At 43.6% G+C, this 14,839-nt stretch overlaps 1 protein-coding gene across 1 annotated transcript in view; it reads left to right on the plus strand.

Annotated features, from left to right (window-relative positions):
- Window positions 1–14,839, plus strand: part of ITPR3 (inositol 1,4,5-trisphosphate receptor type 3) — an 895,552-nt gene that overhangs the window by 467,998 nt on the left and 412,715 nt on the right. The window contains 2 exon segments of the mRNA XM_085647149.1: window positions 4,604–4,703; window positions 5,627–5,787. Of these exon segments, the coding sequence (XP_085503275.1) occupies window positions 4,604–4,703; window positions 5,627–5,787 (261 nt within the window).

Consider the following 14,839-nt stretch of genomic DNA (forward strand, 5'->3'; position numbering starts at 1 on the left):
TTAGGAAATAACTACCCCGCCCCCTTCAAATTCTCCGTCACAGTTAGAACCGGATTCGAGTTAACCTGTTAGCGTTGCAACAGTGGAAAAGGATTGCAATTTTAAGATCAAAGTTGATACTATAGTACTTGGATAAGCCAAACAATTATATTGTTGACACAACATGTAGCTTCTGCTCCCAAAAATCTCAATCGAACTTGCAGATGACTATATTTTAATCTAATATGTTGATTTGAGGAAGTTCGCTTTTTTTCTTAATGCCGGGAACCAAAGCCACCTCTATCGTTCATTAATGAATCTCTTTTATCTGGCTGGCAAGTTATTCCCCCTAATTGGAAATATTATCTGAGCAGTTTCTTCCTGGGATGCTTAGTGCCGATTGTAGTCTTTGCCTGCTCTCTAGTGGGTAAATGCAAGAACTGCAGTTAGAATTTCCTTGCAAAATGAAATTACACGAGTATACTAAATGTGTTCTGTGGGGAATAGTCGGATTACCAAAATAAACAATGGCTCAGGGTGAAAAACAGAATGAATATAAAACAACCATTACCTCCTAGAATACGGCAGATGATGTAGGTTTATTTGTTCAGAAGGATAGTGAAACACGTGTTTCCTCTGATCCTAAAACCACGTACGCTTGCTTGCTTATAGTGAGTTGAAGAAGCATTGTTATCGAAATTAGAAATTAGAAAAAGCAATTCATCTCCAAATGGCGATTAAAAAATTGAGACACTGAGATAGGTTTGGACCCTTTCGAGTTGTTACGACATCCTTAGGAAATTGTACAACTGTTCTTAAAGAGAAAAAAACGATTTAACAGTTTTTCCTGCATGTTCTTTAGCTGAAACAGTGAGCACTCAATAACCGCCTAAAACCGATCACATTCCTACTAGAACACAAGAAATGTCCATAGCCTATAAATGACAACGCAGTGAATGTAAAAAAAAAAACGAACAAAATAATTATGCGTGGAAAGATCCGAAGAATAAAAAGACATAAATGCAGAACACTGATTTCGAGAACTGAAGAAAATACATTGCCATATTTAATGTTTAGGAAGAATAATAATAAAAAAAAGTCCTTGGTGCTCAAGCGATCGACAAGGGTGGTGCTTGAAACATATTAGAGTGTATATACAATGAATGATAAAAGGCCGTGCAGCCTCGATGCTATTGATACAAGATTGAATATTTATTTCACAATAATTTAAAAATAATTTTTGAGGGTTTGCTCATCGTTGGTGTTGATGGCGTTTTGACCTGTGTTTCTTATGGAGTCATCATCAGGATAATGGGTTATTTGAACAAATTGGAGCTCTTTAAAACATGACTACAATAAATGTAGAGAAAATTAATTCAATAGAAGGTTAAATGGCATTGGGAGGAGGAAGAAAATGGACATACAATACGGCCAGAAGGTCCTAAATAACCGAAAAATAGTGAAGCTTAGAACAGAAGAATAGAATCCCAAAAACATGGTGGAAATTAAAGTACCCGTTAAGAAACACTTATTGAAATGAGACTGTGCATGCTGCAGAGAAGGTGCTTGCTGTCCCATTTGAGGACAGACTGAATTAATCGCTAAACATATTGAGGAAGGTCGCGGGTCAGTCTGACTTAAAGGGGTAAATCCACGAATACAGTAAATTGTGATGAGAATCAGTTTAAAAGCTCTTGGCCGGATAGTGGGAAAGACCCAACGCTCAATGCTCACCTGAATGTAAGGTGCCGAGAGGAGTCTCCAGAATAATTCCTCAGCACTGATTCAGTGTGTGCTCAGAGTCGGACCAGCCAGTTTGGGTCGGCAAGTAAGGCAAATGTTAGCATCAACTTGAATAGAGTCGGACATACATCTATATGACCCAACTAAGTAGTCTGCTAAAAAAAAGCACAGACCCAGAACACCGAGATGAACTGGAGATTGACCCACACTATGCACAGCCATCCAGATCTGAGATACAACAGATGCTGAACAGTTTTCAGTATGCGTCTGTAAGTTTTAAGTGCATGTGGAGCCTATACATAAAAAGATGGCCGACGCGTGGCATGGAAACGTACCCATGTGATCTTAAGTAAGAGAATTATATTTAAATAAAGGTGAAAATTGATTTGTAAGAGTACAAGAAAAATCTAGAAAACGAATTGATGAAAGAATCTTTTTTTAATGGACATTACTTTAAAAAGGGGCGAAACAACCTGTACTATTGGCATATTACAAGATGGTAACTGCACCATTAACCACATGCTAAATTGTGGAATGGTTCTATTAACCAAACAATGTCTGACCCGCGTTGTGAGGACATGCCCCCACATCCCCAGGGGCAAAGGATTGTTTCAAAATCAAAAATGAATATTTACGTTTTCAAGGTCCAATAAACATCTAAAAATGTGATGTAAGACTCAACAATATTAAGTAGAATTAATCAGACAGCTGCATATGCATTGATAAGAGGGAGCAGTACATTACAAGATGACTGATACGTAGTGACATTATCTATAGGCTCAATTTAAGTATGGTTTGTGATATTCACAATTCAGGCCGGGCAACAAGATGTGGAATCAAAATTTGGCATGGGACACTAAGTGTGTTATTTTAAACATTGTTTGTTTTTGTCAGGTAAAACAGAAGACGTGGTTCAGCAGCCACTCATGTTGTTGGAATTAGGCAAAACACATTAGAAATGAGTTGTCTCTCTCATGTGAATGGAATAGATAGTTTGCTTTGCTAAAGAGCCCCTCATGTATGGCTGGATGTAGAAACATTTATTGAACAATTAGGGGGATTACAGAAGGTGGAGGGGCAGTAATCAATCGAACCTGATGTAGCCAAGATGTAAAACCATTATATTAGTTTAAGTACATATAGAACTGCTATTCGATTATGTGCAGAAAATGTTAAAGAAACTGGGAAACACCGCATCATCATAATGGAAAGGAAGGTTAGAAGTTGTGAACAACAAGTCATTGTTAAGATTTTTGGGTAACGCAGCATTAGGTTGGAGAGGAATGGAAATAATTGTTAAAAAATAAATCGTCAGTTTGCGCTCAACGTGGCCTTATGTAAGAATAATCGTATGCCAATCTTCCATTGTGTTTAGACCTTTTCCACAGTATTGCATCTCATAATCCACTTACATTCAGTTTTTAATTGAGTAGTAATTGCAAAAAACCACCATACTGCGATTTTTCAACCACCTCTATAACGTGTTTTACTTTTTGCGTGCTGCTTTGACCAATGTATAACAAATTGCAAGTGCACCATATGCCATAAATAAAACTACCGAAAATGCAGTTCGAAAAGTGCTTTAAGATATAGTTGATGTTTTCATGGATACATCTCTATTTTCTTTCAGTAAATTGACAAACCAGGCAGCTGCCCCGTCTGTATGCAGATTATTTATAGGTGCAGTGGGGCTTCAAAGATATATTCATCTCTGTTCGAAGTTTTCCCACAAGGTTGCAATGCTACAGAAGGCTGTGTTTGCAGGGGTCCTTCATGCCTGGAGGTTTTGAGGCTGTAGTGGAAATTTCTTGGCAGGTTTTTCCTCTGACAAAGCTGATAAAAACGTAGAGGTTATACACATGTAAGACTCACCTTACCAGTGACAGTTCTAACAAGTTTAGAGTTACCATCAGGTTAAAAAATCACCATGAACACATATAAGCCACACCGCCTGTCAGCATGGATTTCTGAACATCCAACCACACCTCTTACTTACCAAGGTTATATGATGTTTCTGCACAGCAGTAAACACAACAAAACAAAGGGGAAATATCCTAAGTGAAAACCAGAAGGCCCTCAGCGGCCTGGACAACTGAGGCAGCTTTGCCTGACATGATGCTGAATCTGCCTCATCACTGCCAGCCTGCCATCCAGCCCATTTTGGAAACTTCTAATTTCCATATCACCCCACGCAGCGCTGCAGCAAGATGTCGCTGACAAGGGAGTCAGGAAGATGGAAAAGACAAAAAATTGCTTCAATGCAAAAGACTGCCATCTCGTTTTGTAAAACAAGTGCACCCTCTTGACTGTCAATAAAACAGACTTTACATTATAGTTATTTCCCTAGTATGCGTCAAGTGGAGCCTCACCGAAACATTCTATGGCACAATATGGCACCAACTGTGCAACTGACATGATGTAATGTTTGATGAGTTACGTGCAACTTATGACTGATTGGTAATATATGGACTGCTTTAAATTACTTGCTTTTGGAATTCAATAGAACCTTGTGAAATCAAATCTCTGCCAGAAATTTCAGAAAGGGAAATTCCCGATAAATACTGCATTGGTAAGATCAAAAGAATTTAGATAATTTTGGTAAGGGAAAGCTTAAACACCCAAGGTTTCTCCAAAGTTCGCATCCCAATATGTTATAGCATTTGAAGTTTTCTCCTTTCTTAGGATTACCTGACTACAACTCCTAGACTGCATTGATCTGTGAGTTTGAAATAATTGTATAAACCGCAATCTACCCTCTTCTCTGATTCGTATAGTGAGGTAGGTTTAATTGTTATTGTATTTGTATAATGCTGAATAAGTTTAGGCATATCTTTGGACACGAGTAGTCAGTAACACTGGCTGATTGGTTGCTATGTTTTAGGAACTAATTTGTGAGGCTGCGACACCTATGCACTAACACCTGGATCCAGAGCACCAACGTACCTATCGACATTGGCGAGGAGAGACCCATTCGACTAATGGTATGTCCGAGGATGAAGCTGCATTGAAGGTTCCTAGATGCAACAGCGGATGAGGCCTTATGGACCTCTCAAGTTATAATTCTAGCGCATTTTCAGATTCTGACTTTTTATGTAGAATGACCCCAAAAAAGATCCCTTACTGTAAAGGCTCTAGAGAAGTGTAGATCAAGATTACTATAAACTAAAGTAATTCTAGACAAGTTACTTACATTAAAACAGAGGGTTTGAGGAGGGTATGTGGGATACTTGGTAAGAAAGTTGCTGAAAGCTCATAATGCCCTATGCAGTTTGTACACCAAACTATACAGATCTTAAAGGAACCCGACAATGAGTGATACCAAAATAGAGCTCATCCTTCAACCAGACATCGTCAAACAAAGGGAGGATGTGGAATCCTCATTATTTGTGTTTATCACTGATCAAAGTTTTACTAAAGAGAACTGGAACTTTTTATTTTTACTAGCCGGCCAATTAAAGAGCTCAGGTGTAATTCTGGAGAAAGTTCTCTTTCATTTCAGTATTATACCTTCAGCTGGGCATTATTGCCAACCAGAGTCTTACACCTGGAGATAACTAACCTCACCAGATCCTACATTTTCTACTCCATTGCTGACAGAAGAGGTTTCTTTGTACTGGAATGTGTCATGTCACACCCATCAATCCTGCTCCTGACACTGAACATGTCTTCCTGTTGAGTTACAAGGGGATGGGTGCCGTGGTTGAGCCAGCGTTCAGTGCCCGGTTTTATCTAGTCACACCAGGGACAGGACATCTTCATTTTCGTTAGTTGCCACTTATTGTTACCTCGTTATAACATTAATACCAATTTTACAGGAAGTTACAAACATCCAGTGCAGGACATGGTAAGAAGTAAAGCAGCCCCAGTTTAGCTTATTTGCCATGACTTTGTTTGACTTTTTCAGCTTGGCACCTGTCCAACCAAAGAAGATGAAGAAGCATTTGCCATTGTCTCTGTGCCAGTGTCAGAAATCCAAGACCTCGACTTTGCAAATGATGCTAGTTCCATGTTGGCCACCACCGTCACCAAGCTGAATGAAGGCTTCATCAGTCAGAATGACCGAAGGTATGTGGCTTGGTATTGTTTTAGAAATAGGAGTTTTCTAGAGACAATTGGGTCATCGAGTGAGTATGGCATTGGGTGAGCTCGGCTGCTTCAGAAGGATTCTGCTTCTATGTGGTAACATTTGTTGCATCTCTGCTTCTGCTGGCTGCCTTCAACAATGGAGTCAAATACTTAATAACTAACAGTGAAGAACACTTCTGTAAGAAATATATAAAATTAACAATGTTTGTACATGCACAAGACACACGTAAAAAACTTGGCACACAAAAAAAATCCTCAAGTACAGGATCATTAACTAGAATGATATATATATATTTTTCACAAAACAGAAGAATCATAAAAATAGAACTACAACCAATAGTAGAATTCTTTCAATCAGTTGCAGGGATACAATGTTAATAATTCAACAATTTCAACTTAAATTCATAAAATATGGAGCATATAATCATGAAATGTGTCTTATCTTGAAGTGAGGTTCACAATTTACAATACATGACTCAATGGTAACCCCGTTGTATGTTTTATAAGATGTCCAGGAAAAACACTATAACTGGAAAAAAGGGCTACTTCAGGTCTAGAAACCTAGTTCTCAAGACAAAAAAGACACCCTCCACAAGGCTGTATGTAATACTACAAAGAGTATGGAGCAGAGATATATAGAAAGCATGAAGGAATTGTCACAAGGACTACGCTTTCAAGTTCTACTAAGCAGCTGGTTATTTTTTTGCATACAATATGAACTCAAGATCCCATTCTGCCAGTCATTTCCCAATCCTTTTCTAGGCTTAGAAAGAACAGGCTTGTGCCAGCACTACGCAAAATAAAAACACCAATAAATTATAAGATATAAAAGAAAATCATACGACTTGGGAACACCACTTGTAATCTGCAAGCAGGAAATATAGTTTATTCGCCACAAAGTTCCTCAACTAGCTAATCTGACAAGAGTGACTGAAAAGCCAACAAGTAATGTCTGATTCAATGTGCTAAACATCCTATATGGCTTGGCCTGTTAGTATGACCCACAACCATCTTGAGTCTGACCTGACATTCTACATACATGTATTCTCCTAGAAAACATGCTGTCACTGTGTTCATCTACTCCAGTGCGCTCCATTTGCTAATGACACCACCCATTACCATGCACTTGCATTCACGCTTTTCCCAGTCAGCTCTGCATGAGGGAAGCAGGGGACCCCTCCATATCCCACCTCCTACTCATTGTGTGTCCTACTTTTATAGGAAGATGCCTCTAAAGCCCCCAGCATAAAGGAAAGCTGAAGGGCGTCTCATGATTGTGCCCAGAATCCATGATCTTAAAGTAAAGCATAGAAAGAAAATATTCAAGAATGCCACATTGAATGGAAAGGGATTAGGAAGTGAAAGTAGGTTTTCCGAAAACAGATGATGGGACAGTATATGTTTTTCTTTGTTGTATATTTAAAAACTTCTTAAATGAAGTTTAAAAAAAAGAAGAAAGAAAATCTAAAGTTCTGAACTCTATGTATGTCACAACATGTACCCTTCCATCAGTCCCCTTCCAGACGTCACTCTCTTCCTTCAAACATGATTACCCACCATCTTCTCTGAAGAAATGAAAGGTAACCCCGCAATCCGACTACCCAGTCAGTGTGCATGATTCCTTCATCTTCCGACAGTCCAACACCAACCAGCGCTTTCAGGATGGCACCTATGGGAATGCATAGCTCATTGGCAAGTACCAAATGAACACACCACATAGCCAATAAAAAGTTAACACAAGGTTTCCTCCAATGTGGCATATTTTCACTCCAGAGAGGAGCTTACTTTACATCAAGGGAGAAGACAGTACATTTGGCAGCTTTAATTAGTAGTCACTGAGGATGACTCCAATAGTGACATATGTAAAAGATACACATAAACCACAAAACAAAGGTATTATATATACATACACGCACAAAACACACACACACACACACGCACACACACAGACACATACATCCTCCCAGGCAAGCTACAAGCTTACTTGCAAAGTGATTTACCCCTTGTGGCACAATAATTCTCTGTTGCAAATAAAAATTGCATTGATGATTATCATGTTTTTTCCACTACATTTTCCTTTTTTCAGAAAGAATGGAACTCAGCAGATGCAGTGTTCAGATAGCACTAGTTACTACAGCTTTTCTCAGCAGTTCTGGCATTTACCATAGTATTTGGCTCATTTGAGTTAGCATGATTATCTCTCAGCCCTCTTTTTGTCCTAGTGCCAAAACAGGCACAAAAGTCATGGCTCCTGTGTTTGCACTAATTTCAACCTCTGAGGGGCCGATTCCAATCCGGGTCGGAAAGCACTCCTACCGAGCCTGATCCGGAGTGTTTTCCGACCAAGCTGGAGTCCGAGTACGATGCAGCCATATGCTGCCGGACTCGGTTCGGTTGGACTCCCATAGAAGTCAATGGCAGCCGGGCATACGACGCATACATGGGCTCCCATTGACTGAATGGGTACGTCAAGATCCGGGTGTATAACCCTGTTCTGGTTTTTTAAGCCAGAAACACCTCATTGGGTAAACATGCAGCATACTCTGGATGTGTGCCTGATTACTTTACAGACACACCCAATGCTGACAACTTTGCTTACTGTGCATCAGTTGTGACAGCAAGATGTTTGTAACTTCTCACACAAATGCCCAGGTGAGGCACAAAATAGCAGACTGAATTTCCTTGCACAAAGATAGCTTCCACCAGAAGATGCTGCGTATGGTGCACCAGTGATAGCAATATTGCCTTACCCTGTCAGATGTGTTCTTAAAACGGATCATTTGTCCTGAATTTTTTCCCTTTCTCCTTAATTTTTACATTCACTGGCCGGAATTTGCCTTTATGCCTGTTGGTCACTCTACTTCCGACCCAACCCGCCCCCTCAGAATACCTTCAAACTCCGGTCTATGCAGCATGCAGTGCTTCAGACAGAGTATCACGTGTTGATCTGCAGGACTGTCAGACTGTTATTGTGATAGTGTAAGCGTTTAACTGCAATATTTGTTTTTTGGTATGGGGTATAGCGTTTCAGGAAGAGGTATGCTCTATGTGGGGGTTGGGAGAATGGTAGGAGTGCAGGTATGAGAATGTTATGGCACGTTACTGTATTTCTATTCAATGCCCACATATTTTGGGCTGAAAATAGAAATGTAAAATATATTTAAATCGATTGCAAGAGATGATCCTGAGCACCACAAAAAATCATAACTGCAGATTTCTTTTACAAGTAAATTTTGATCAGTACTGAATTTTGCACATTGCTAAATATGACCAGAATTCACAAAAACTCACTTTGGAAACAGGACACCCTCAAAAGAGCATTAGCATTTTTCAACCACAATCTTCGTATATGTGGATCATTATGCTATTGTTTTATATTTTACAAGCGTGTTCTGCATGTTGCTGATGAGAGACAGATGAAGAAAAGCCCGATGGATTAAACAAAACATTTATCAGATACAGAGTGGATGTAGCATACAGGCAGCATTCAGAGGCCACACTATAAAATAGTGGTTTTTCCAGATTGAGGAGAAACGCTATTCAGAATTGTCCAGGCGCTCCCAGCGAATAGAAGGGGGGCGCCCTTAGTCGCTCCACGGGCAGAAGCCAAGACCAAGAGTCCTTTATCTGTTTTTACCTTAAAGAGGGGCGGTGCTCGTGATGTCATCTGGGGGCGCCTCGGTGCTGCACTAGATAAGGTATGGCATAGCTATGAATCAGCCTCTTTTCTCTCCACCGCGCACCCTGCCAACATACCGAAGCAATCATCCACTCACCCGCTCCTGGAGGAAGGAGGAATTGGCAGAATTTCTTGCAGCAGAAAAAGGGGGCTGCCCAAAATTTGGACTGACATACTGAACTTACACCTTGGAGAAGTGTTGTTTTGTGCGGGCACTGGGCAGGCAGGAGGGGGGGACTGACCTCCTGGTGGTCCTGGACCTTCTTTCCCTACCCCGGGGAAGCCTGGAGTTGAACATTTTGGGGTGTTTTACCTGGTGACGGGTACCCCGGCAGGGACGGAGCCTATGCGGTGCCCTGGTGTATGTGGAACTGTGGGTATTGCCCATCCTTCTAAGTGATGGAGGGGAAGTTGCCTCTAAGTTATGCCCCGGATGCCCTTGGTTGAGGGCGTGGGCGTTGGATATGCTAAAGGGGCATGCTGGCACTTTTGCATTCCGAAGTGTTGTGATGTAATGGGTGGAGACAACTGTTGTATTGCTTGCACAATCTTTGAGCTGGCTGCTGATCTTCGACCTGTATTTTCATAACATTAATGTCTTTTGGCTGATCTTTGGCTTGTGGACTCATAACAATAATGTATGTTTAACTATGGTTATCATTCCTCACTGATGGATGTGACTATGAGAATAAAAGGCTACGCCCTTGGTTAAACCACAATAATTGCATTGGTCTATCTGTTTGAGAAACTTTTCAGTGGGGGGCAGCGAGTTGCACCTATGAGCACACTATCCAAATTCCGATTCACTACACAAGTCATTTATGACTCACCTGCATAGCTCAGTGGGATAAGGACAAGATATTGGTGCTAGATGCAAGCGGGGTCTGTTCCCTTTGTCTCTCACCAATATTTAATAATGGATATTTATGCGCAACAGTAACCTCCAACTCATTTTTCATGGAGTCTGTAATAAATATGAATACGGCTGCAAATCTGTCATTTCATCAAAAGGGGTCTGTGAGAAGTTGGCCTGATGTATGATGTCACTAGTTCTAGTGTACACCTTATATCAGTCCAAACAACCCTTATGGTGATTGGTTGTAAAGTCAACCTTATAGACCAGCTATCCTAGTGGTAGCATGGACAAGAGCAGTCTTAGGCTAAACTCTGAATGGCATGTGAAGCCAGCTGTGATACCATATATAATCCCTTGAATACCAAATGAAAGGACACCATAACAGATATATACATATAATAAAGTGTATTTATTCTAGTCAAACCCTCAGCACTCTTTATGAGATTAGAGGTAAGTACAACACAGTCTTATTTATGCATACATTAAGTCACACAGGTAAGTAATACAGTTAGGCCCTAGGGGCCACGCAAACCATATACTAAAGAAGTGGTATAAGGACCACTGTCACGGAAATAGGATAGGCCTAGGCCTAGGGAATCGCTGGGGCTACACTACACTAGCAACAGTTAGGAAGTGGGAGGCCCACGAGATTCAGGTGCAGAGTGGAAACACTCACGCGTAATGCGTAAAAGTCGATAGAAATAGTACTTGTTAGAAATTAACAGTTTAAGGACACTTCTGAAGCAGCTAGAGAGTCGAGACTCGGAAACTAGACCCTAGGATAGTCACTACCCTTGTGAGCACCGAAGTACCCAAGTTACCTAGCCCACAGGCTGCGGGTGCATAGGTGTGAACTCGCGTCGGGTTTCGTCGTGGACTTCTATGGATGCCTGAAGGAAAGATGCTGACAGGCAGTCAGTGGAGAGTGTCCGGTGGATCCCAAGGCTGGGATCAAGAAGAGAGGAGACCTGCAAGCAGAAGGGACAGAGTCAAGGTCACTAGCCAGTGACCACGTGGAACCAGGAAGGAACCAGGCGATGTCGTGAAGATTGCAGGTGAAGGTGAAGCTTGTCGCTGCAGCCACGGGGACCAGGAAACGTTGAGGACAACCAGGACCAGGAGGCGAGCTGTCCCACGAAGGCTCTTGCTGTCGGCGGTGTCGAAGTTGGACTAGGACTCACCAAGCCTTGGCAAGCGGAACCCACGAAGAACGGAGGACTTGCTTCTGGTGCAGACCAGGAAGGTCTGGGGTGCTTCTCTTTTGCAAGGAAGCGGGAGCCAGTCTGGAGGAGCCAAACCAGCGGTGAAGATTTCTGGATGCGTCGTCACAAAGGCCACTAGCCAACGGGCAAGCAACCGGACAGACGCGGCAAGCAGGAAAATGCAGAAGGGCCCCACGCAGGACTCGTGGAGTGTGGGGGGCTGATCTTTGGTGCAGATGGTGCTTGGGGTTGGGGCTTCTCAATCCCCGGTGCACAACTTCGAGGGTGCATCAGAAGCTGCGCTGGAAGATACTAGCCACTTTTCCCAGGTAGCCGGTCCCACGTCTCTCGTCGCCTCCACGGATCTCAGCTCGGCTGTGGATGTGGATCAGGGTCGGAGAAGTCTGGAAGTCAAGGCGCTGGTCGGGCTCTGCAGTCGGTCCCTCGTAGAACTTCAGCAAAGCAAAGGGTAGTCTCTTGATGGTGCCTGTTTGCACAGGGTAGCCACTCCTTGGCCACAAGGGAGATTCTTCAGTCTTCTTCTTTCGTCGAATGTCGAAGGTCCAGAGTTTCTGTTCAAGTTGCAGGTTCAGGATAATCTAATCATCTGGGGCCCAGCTACCACCCTTATACTAATCTGGGGGGCTGGGTTACCTGCTAGGTCACGCCTTATGGGTGGGACCTGGGAGGGGGGTGGTTACACCCCCTTCCCTTTGTCCAGTTTCGCGCCAGGACTGGGGCTGGAGTGCCCCAGCACCGGTTTGACCTGGACTATGCATGGGACACCTTGTGTGCCCCAGGCATGTCTCATTCCTTTCAGCCCTCCCTGCCCCAATACACTAAAGTCTGTATGGGGAGGTGCTAGCACCTCCCCAAGCAGGAAACCTATTGTCCAAGCCTCCCTTGCCGGGATCACTCCCAGCAGCAGGAGGTCAGACTCGTACGTGGCAGCAGCATCCATTTTGTGATGCTGAGGCTTTGGTTAGAGTTAAACAGCAAAGTAGGATTTTAACATGTCTCTCCCTCTAGAAGGGGGGAATAATATCCTCATCACCAGAAATGGTATGGGGGTATTATTCCAAAGTGTTAGACACCTTACACGACATGTTTTGATAAAGCCAAACCATAGTTACCATAACCGTTTAAGATTATAAGGCACTTTAAGAGTATATGGTAGGCTATATCATAGAACAGCTATAAGGACATGGTTCCGAAATCTGCAGACAGGCTCAACTCATGCTAGAGCACCATCTCACATGTTACCAAGCACTCTGCCTCCAGGATTGTTAAGGCCTGCCATAGGAGTGACTGATAGGTACACATGTGTCTATATATAAGGGTAGATATAGGCACACTATATCTAAGCAAGGGGTGATTACACGACCTTGCCCCAGCTGAGTGATCAGCCAGTTGTGTCTGATTGGAAGGCCAGACCAGGGGTGGCATAATACATGCTGCAGCCCCTGGGAGGCCCAGGGTACACCTATGCCCTGGGTACCTAGGGTACACTGTACAGGGTCCAATAAGGTGATCCTTACCAATTGGGAATGTACCTAGGGTACATGGAGTCCATTTTAAAGAGAGAGCAGACAGCCTGAGACCCTGAATGGCAGGATCTCAGGCCAACTAAGTCGAAAAACCAGCTAGACACTAGGCAAAAAGTTGGGGGTAACCATAGTCAGATATCCACCTTCCTACACAACCCCACCCAAACGAAAGGAGATAAGGCTGGCCTTGACAAGGTAAGCCTCTATTGCCTAAGTGGCCATATAAGGAAGAACCAGCACTGGCATGGTTACCCCCTGTCTCATGGTCCACTAAGCAATCCCTCACCCTAAAGGTATCATAGGGTCTCCACCATAGGGAATCTCTACCTTTGGTGTGTCTTTGCAAAGTAAAAGGCTGGTGTTGAGATGGAGTACTGAAGTGAGTGTCCTCAAAGTGAGGCCTCAGCTTCCTCCAATCATCCTCCACCATGGAAGCCTTTCTTTCTTTCACTGAGTTGCACTGTGCTCTCAGGGTCAGCCTCTGGCTACCTAAAGCTGGAGGCTGGGTCCCTTTTGTGGGCTTACTGGAGGGACAGGTCAGGTTTGGGGCCCTAAGGTCCCATGTTTGCCTGTGCCCAACAGAATCCCTCTGGGGGAGGTCCCTAACTACCTGTAAAGGAGATCCCTCAGGAATGTTTTTAACCATCACCTGGCTAGGGCTACTAGCCAGGCAATCCTCATTCTTTTGATGGGGGGTTCTTGTGGACAGGGGCCCTCTTGGGGTCCACTGGCCTCCCTGACCTCTGCAGCCCTGGGCTGACTGAGGCAGGGTAGAGAGAGGCAGGCTACCTGCACCAGACTGGGTCCCACCTTGGAAGGGGTCACTGACATCAGAGGCTCTGCCAGGCCAGGCCTGGCTACCTCTGGGGCAGTTCCTTCACAAGGGGTGAGGTCAGATCCCTGAGGAGGCTGACCTTTTCCTAATGTCTGGGGAGAGGGAGACTTTTCTTCCTCCCCACTACTCTCTGTTTGGGTGGAGTGATCCATAGTTTCAGGCTTCACTACACCTATGTCAGTCTGAGTATGGGCTGAGACCATTACAGCCTTGCCAACCTTTTCAGGGAGGCACTCAGTTTGGGTTTGAGCTGTGACTGTCACAGCTCTGCCAATCTCTACAGGGAAGTCTGTCTTTGCCTGGGCTGTGGCTACCACTGCCCTTCCAACCTTTTCAGGGAGGAAATCTACTTGGACAGGGGTTGTGGCTGGCACAACCCCACTACCCTTTTTTGAAAGGCCTACCATTTTAGAATGGGTGTCTTGTTCAACTCCAGCCCAAGCTGAGAGTTGTAAGTCATTCCCCAGTAAGCAGTCCACAGGCAAGGTTGGGGACACTGCCACCCTTTTAGGGCCAGTGACACCTCCCCAGCTGAGACATACCTCTGCCATGGGATGACTGTTCTGTTTGCCATCAATGTTAGTTACCTGGTATGAGAAACCAGGCAAAAGCTGCTCAGAGGGAACTAGCCTATGGGCCACCATAGTGATGCTAGCTCCAGTGTCTCTGTAGGCCTCAGCTTTTCTACCATTGATGTAGGGCTCCTGTCTGTACCTACCCAAAGTGTTGGGACAGGCAGTGAAGTTGGCAAACCCCATGCCACCATCACAGACAAGAGTAGCTGCTGTAGGGGAATTGGCTAAGCCAGGATCCCCCTGTGTTCCCCAAGAGAACCCAACCACATTTTTGGGGCCACTCCCACCACCTGGGGGATTACTGCTGACAGTAATAGGTGGTGTGACAGGAGTAGTT

This window comes from Triturus cristatus, chromosome 1_1 (genome assembly GCF_964204655.1).
Source record: "Triturus cristatus chromosome 1_1, aTriCri1.1, whole genome shotgun sequence".
Lineage (NCBI taxonomy): Eukaryota > Metazoa > Chordata > Amphibia > Caudata > Salamandridae > Triturus > Triturus cristatus.